The 6717-nt window shown below is 34.5% G+C and overlaps 2 protein-coding genes across 4 annotated transcripts in view; one reads left to right on the forward strand and one right to left on the reverse strand.

Annotated features, from left to right (window-relative positions):
* The window catches only part of LOC108748468 (MICOS complex subunit MIC19), a 1610-nt gene extending 1167 nt beyond the window's left edge, over positions 1 to 443 (forward strand). Inside the window, exon 3 of one of the 2 annotated variants that reach the window (XM_018486670.1) lies at positions 31 to 443. In XM_018486670.1, coding sequence (XP_018342172.1) covers positions 31 to 191 — 161 coding nt within the window. In that variant the 3' untranslated portion in view covers positions 192 to 443. Of the gene's footprint in view, positions 1 to 12 lie in introns of both variants that reach the window. The other variant, XM_018486660.1, reaches the window with a different exon arrangement.
* A 766-nt stretch (positions 444 to 1209) lies between these two features.
* Positions 1210 to 3998, reverse strand: LOC108748453 (B-cell receptor-associated protein 31). Of its 2 annotated transcripts, none has more exons than XM_018486641.1 (3): positions 3740 to 3998; positions 2131 to 2435; positions 1210 to 1943 (listed from the first exon to the last, which is right to left on the reverse strand). In XM_018486641.1, exons 2-3 carry the CDS (start codon positions 2399 to 2401, stop codon positions 1513 to 1515), a joined length of 702 nt encoding a protein of 233 aa, XP_018342143.1. In that variant the 5' UTR covers positions 2402 to 2435; positions 3740 to 3998; the 3' UTR covers positions 1210 to 1512. The 2 variants fall into 2 exon arrangements, with proteins under 2 accessions (XP_018342143.1, XP_018342151.1); XM_018486649.1 differs by having other exon boundaries at positions 3896 to 3991.
* Positions 3999 to 6717: the final 2719 nt, after the last annotated feature.

The following is a 6717-nucleotide window of genomic DNA, read 5'->3' on the forward strand; positions in this document are numbered from 1 at the left end:
ACATCGTTACAGGACAAAAAGAATATGCAGATATCCCGAATGCAGTGCAACCATGTTTAGAGAACAGTAATAAAGTCCTGAAGTGTTTCCAAGATCATCCCAAGGAGACTCTGAAATGTTCAAATTTGGTGGAAGAGTTTTCAAATTGTGTCTGGAATGTGCATACACGCATGATCGAAACGCGTTCGTAATATATTCTATTTGTGCATCTCATGGATCATGACATCTTCAAAACTGGACATTTAGTTGACAAATAAATTGTATATCAAACTGTAATGCCTAAAATGCTTGTCTCAGCAGAATTGTTGCTAATAAAAATATAATATAGTATAAAGCAAAGAATACATGAGGAGAAATGTAAAAAATAAACGAATATATATTGTGATTTATAACAAAATGAGATGGTTGTTACATGTATGAGATAAATATTGTTGAGCATTAAACAAAAAGTATATTTCTTTCATTAATATTTATCCAAATTTAATCAGCAATACAGTTTCATAATGCCATGTGACACAAAATTTTTGTTTACTAGAATAACAATTTGGTAACTATGCAGGAAAGTGTATATTATGAAGACTAACCTAAACAACTTATTTTGAGGTTCTCTCTCTCTCTCTCTCTCTCTCTATATCTATATATATATATATAGTTCTATTTATAGATCAAAAATATATACAGTATAACTGAGGGTGCACAACCCAAATAAAGGCCTACAGCAGCATAGCATTTATATAATATGTATATATAGTACATATAATTTTATATAAATTAATAAATATAAAATGAAGAAACTTTGCAAATGCAAGTCATTGGAAGTACATTTGTGATATATTTTCTAAAACATGTATGTAAAATATATATATATATATCCTATTTATACATTATAATACTTGCCGCGAATGTATATAGAGTTCAGTAATCAAATTATTTTCGTGCAGTATAAAAAATGATATCCATTAATGATACATCTGCCATCAAGAGACCTGTTCTTTTTAGCTGAATTTCTTACACGTTTCATCTTTCTTTTTTCTTTTCACGTTCGAGAAGAAAAAAGAAAGGATGATCTATGCAAATTCAGTCAAAAAGAACAGACTCAAATTTATACCACTCCTCCAAAAAGAAATACAAAGCAACTATAATGAAAACTTTAATTAATTTATGAAATTCTTAGAATTACATTATCAATTATCTCTAAAAAATTAAACGGTAATATATTATGAATTAAGACAGGTTGCAAGCCTTATACACAAGCAGTGCATAAAATTGGAAAGAGGATGTACAATATATTCCGAGGCACATTACACCACCACACAATAGTAAGAATATTTGCATACAATTTCTTAACGAAAGTATATATGAATGTGTTTTAATGTCAAGTGAGTATGATTCTTGCTTAAATTTACAATACAAATTATATAGTTATAATATAACGTAACAAAATTTTAGGATTCACGATTAAATGATGGTTTAAAAAACGAAGAAAAAGAAAAACAAGTAAACCTTAATTATTTAATCGGTTTTCTTATCACCATCCGATCGCGTAAGTTTCATATAATCCCTAGTCAAACGATCGTATTCCTTCGTGACTGATTCCGCCTGTGATAAAATCACTTCTTTATCCATCTTTTCTTTAATCAAATTACTCTCGAGCTCCTGATTCTTCGCTTGCAACTCCTTAATTTGAGTTTTCAATTCCGAGACAGCTTTGTCGTGTGCCTCGTTGGAATCATTCTGCGCACTTTCCCCAATTGTTCTCTGGGACAACAAGCTCCTGGCTGTGGTTGTCGCCGACTGAGCCTGCCGCATGGCAGCCTCGTGTTGCGCGAGTAGAGAAGCTTGAGCAGATATCAGGATGATAAGACGACGTATTACCAAGCTCAGAAACAGCGCAAAGCCGGATATGTAGAAATTCCTTTGTGCGCGAAACAATCTCATGTTTTCTGGAAAGAGTATATTAATGTAAGCGTCAAAATAGTGACATAATTTGTGGCGCGCGCCACATCATGTAATAAAAAGGAACATTGTGAGATACAAAAGTGTCAAGGGTGATTCTCAAGTATTCCAAGATTAAAAAAATCACCTCTTCAAAATTTTCAGAATGCGTAAAAATCACTATGTATAATCTACCTTGCATTTCAACATTCAACTGATGATGTTCTGGGTGATCTAAGCTCGTGGAATATTTCCGCATCTCTCGTATGGCATCCAGCAGAAAGAGAACTAGAACACCCAGCAAGACCACAAAATAAATAGAAGCCTGATTATTTAAGCTTTGCAAAAATCGAGATTTGAAGAACTTTTGCCATCTAGTCGGCGAGGCTACCGGAAGCACTAGGAGGAGAACGATCGCAACTTCAATATAGAGGAAACCAGCTATGAGCGTCCACTGCAAACTCATGTTTGCCTCTTATTCTACCTCTGTGTTTAGATACCTAAAAAAAATGATAGAATATGCATGTCAATGTAATCTTCATATCTCAACATAAATACATGAAAAATGTATGAATATCAAGTATTTATTGGAATTCTTTGTTGTCAACTGTCGGAATCTTATTTTTTTCTGACAAATAAAGCACTGCGCTTCCTAGCATCTACAAAATGCCTGTGCAACAGGATACTTTAATCTCAATAAAAACAGGCATAAAATAGAGATAGCTTTACCAACACACAAGATTAACTTTAAACTTGATTTAGCTTATCATCTTCTTCCAAGTTTTAAGAACTAGAATAATTTTTCACCAATATAGATTAATTTCATGTCAGTTCAACTTATTTTTGTATTCTTATATTTTTAAGAATTGAAAAATGTAGTTTTCAAAGTTTTTTTTTTTTTCAAATTATGGCAAGAAAATTGAACGATTTTCTTAACGAAAAGAAACAAATATGTCAGATTTTACAAGCACATAAGCATTTTTCTACCCTTAAGAAAGGAACTGAGAAAATTCATGGAAAAAGTAGAAAGAACCGGATTTTTTTGGAAATTTTAAACTTATTTATAAAAAGGATGAAAAGTAAGTTAAATTAAAATTAGCTAATCTACATTGGTAGAATGGTTATCTCTTCATCTTTTTCTACTTGTAAGAATTAGAAAAAGATGGAAAATAAATTGGACTGAAATTAAATTTAATCTGTAAACAAGCATTAGTTGAATTTCTTGTACTATTCTTTTCTATTCTAAAGCAGAGAAGAAAGATAAACTGTGCAAGTTTAAGAGAAAAAAAAACTGGAGAAAAAAAAACAGACTGATAATATCATTTCGCGCTGCGACGCAATTATTAAATTAATTTCTCGAGGAATGCATGCAAGGACAATTAACAGGATGATACTTAAAAAGTGATTTTGAATCAGATTATGATCAATCATGACGCAACATCACTGTGATGAAATGACACGATCAGAGACAGGATTTGTGGAAATGTCGTCGATCGGCCTGCTGACCACTTTCAAAGCCGCATCTGTCACGTTTCGGATAAGTACTTGGTAGACACGATCCGCTCGCAAAAATAAAGTACGTCGTAGGTAAAACGAAACTCAACAATTCGGAGATTGGAGTCGTCGGCTCTCTGGCACGCCTCTAAACTTAACACATACATACAAAGATGTATCTGATATATTTTGAATAGCCATTTAATGAATGAATCCTCAACGTATTTATAAGCTAGCGATTCATTTGCCCGGGTGACCGGTGGCGAATTTCACTTGTCAGTGAAATTCACCAGGATTTTTCATTCCTTACGTGGTTCCCCTGTGAAGACAAGTGCAACGGCAAGAGGATTGGAACACGTCGGCCTCGGGCGATTTATGTACGATGTGCAAGGTGTATACGAGTAGATTGTAGACTCAAAGTGCGAACGTCTCGTCAGTCGTTGGTAGTTTTATAAATAAACCGTACCTCGTGACGTCACCCGGTGCGGAGTCCTCGCAAAATATATGATTTTTCTGCATCGCTTCATTCGCATCTCTGTTCTCTCTGTTTCTCTTCCTCCTTCTGTATCCCTCTTCTCTTTCTCTCCGTCACAATATGCACAACAGTCGACAAATGCTTTAAAGCGTTTTTGGATTGGTCAATTTGTAAAATTCTTTCGTCTGATTGGTTTGGTTCCATCAAACGATTCAAAGCACTTTCTAGGATGCATTCCTTTTCACGCGTGATGCGCATGATACATCATTTATCTTTGTTGTTCACCGAATGTTAAACAAGAAATAAATGATACATTATGAGCCGGTCTCACCAACTCCGATTAATTCAATCGATTGATTGTTACATTGGAACCAATTGCATTTGCTGTTCAGCAGAATTGACTAATCACAATTGACACTTAATCGACCGATTATGTCAATCAGAGTTGGTAAAACCGGCCCTTAGACTGTGGCCAAAGTCTCGCAACAAATGCTTTGAAGCATTTAATGGATCAATTAGAAGAAAAAATTTTATAAACTGTACAATTAAACACGTTGACCTTAGTGAGACTTTGGCTTAGTTTACATCGTGCACTTGATACGGATACTAAATAGTAATTTTCTATTGAATTATCTTAATTTCGGCGATACGTGTAAATATATACACGAGATGTATATTTAATTAATTATTTTAATGCATATTGTATCAATTTAGTTCAACATTCTTTGAATTCTTTTAATTTTTAACATCATTGTGAAATTAAAATAACGTAATAAAAAGTTACTAGTTAGTTTGTTACGATGTAAAGTCGGCCTTTAGATGTGGTCCACTTGACGCTACAAATTGTTGCGTTCAGCAGAGAAAGTAGCTTTGCAACTGTTGTAAAATTCTTCAATATGATTGGTCTTGTCCTTAGTTTCTCATTGGATCTAAATTTATAAACCAATTATATTTAAAAATTTTACAACAGTTTTAAGCCGGAATCAGACTACGCATTGAAGAATGAGATTGAAGATTGAAGTTTGATCAATCAGAATAAAAGAAGTGTCACGTCCGCAGTATTATTTTTAAAACTTGTCCAAGTCAAACTTGGACAAATCATGAACATTTTTCATCACTTATAGATTGGCGCGGATCACCAGAACCATATCTGACTGACGCCTCCCCACCACATGCGCCCTAACAGGGCAACGACGGAAGGGGATTCCTCTCTTCTTCTAAAAGATGCCGTCGGAACACAGTATATACAGTAGCGCAACTCTCCCGATTTTGAGCGGCCAAAATGGAGTGCGCATGCGCGAAATAAGCAAGTTGCCCCGTCTCTTTTCCTCTTTCTTTATTGCTCTCTTTCTATTTAAATAACTGTTCCAATGTTTCATTTAAAGAGCTAAGAGCAGAAGTTTAAAGGGAAATATAACCTACATTGTCCATTTGGTAGTGTTGTGTGAAAAACCTCAAGAGACTAGTCTCGTGAAAAAGTGAAGTGAAGTGAAAAAGTGAACGAAAATAAAGAAGAAAACCGAGCAAGAAAGTTTTCTTTTTGAAAGAATAGTTAACTTATATAATTATATAGGTTAGCTCTTCTCTTGGAAGAGCACTTTGATCTTAGCTCTCTGTTTCAGGTGCTGTGTCAATTCCAAAAAATTGTGAAAAAAAAAGAACAATATATAATGATTATTCATCATTCATCAGATTATTTCATTGTAATAGTAGGTTTATTCGCGTTGCATACTCTAATATGCTCCTATAACAGCTCTTACTCACTTCAACGCATTTGTTGGAGTGCGACGCGAATAAACCTACTCTAGTGAGTTTTGACAGAGCGAAAAATGGATGAAAAGAGAAAGAAATTTAGGTGATAACCATGGCAACCTAGGTAACTTGCTTATTTCGCGCATGCGCACTCTATTTTAGTCACGCTCACATCAAAGGTGCCGACAGGGAGTTGCGTTACTGTATGTAACATACTGTGCTCGGGGCATTAGTAACAGATAACAATCAGTAACAAGCAGTAATGGAGTTAGCGTCTTAGCGTTTGGGTGGAAATTTTTTAAGTCCTCTTCCGTCGGTGAATCTTTGCCTCAGTTTTGCGTGCCGCGTATAAATGTAATCGTTTCAATTTCTTTTAAACTAAATTTAATTCAAAGTCTAAATCTAAGTAATGCTAAATCTAATTCAAATTCTAAATCTAAGTACTTCTAAATTTAATTTAAATTCTAAATCTAAGTAATTCTAAATTTAATTCAAATTCTAAATTCAAGTAATTCTAAATTCAATTCTAAATCTAAGTAATTCTAAATTTAAGTAATTCTACATTTAAGTGATTCTAAGTCTAAGTGATTTTGTGAATTAAAGTTAATAAACATTTTAGCTAAATCTGAGTGAACTTTCTCAACAAATTCTTTCTTAACTACCTTCCCGTACTTAATTCGTATTAATGACGACCTAATTAGCGAACTTAGACTATTATTCACGCGAGAACTACGAATCGATAAGGACGAACCCGACGCCAAGTTCAGGACAGTGGAAAGTCTGAGGGTCACGCACACCGACCAACCACTGACGGAGACCTCATCGTAAAGGTAGAATATTTTTTTTTCATCACGTTGTGGTCACCGCGGACCGCAAATCCTGTTTGCGTGTAGTATGTGCTTGGTGCACCTGCGTTCGCGCCCGCCTATCAGCACTCATTTGTTGGAAACTAACCCTTACACCACGTGGATACATAATGCATGTTGCGTATCTTCATTATTCTTTCGTCAAATAAAAGACGACTAAATGTCTAGAGTGCTACATCTCTTTACCCGTCGATG

The sequence above is a fragment of the Trachymyrmex septentrionalis genome, unplaced genomic scaffold, assembly GCF_001594115.1.
Source record: "Trachymyrmex septentrionalis isolate Tsep2-gDNA-1 unplaced genomic scaffold, Tsep1.0 scaffold109, whole genome shotgun sequence".
Classification (NCBI taxonomy): domain Eukaryota; kingdom Metazoa; phylum Arthropoda; class Insecta; order Hymenoptera; family Formicidae; genus Trachymyrmex; species Trachymyrmex septentrionalis.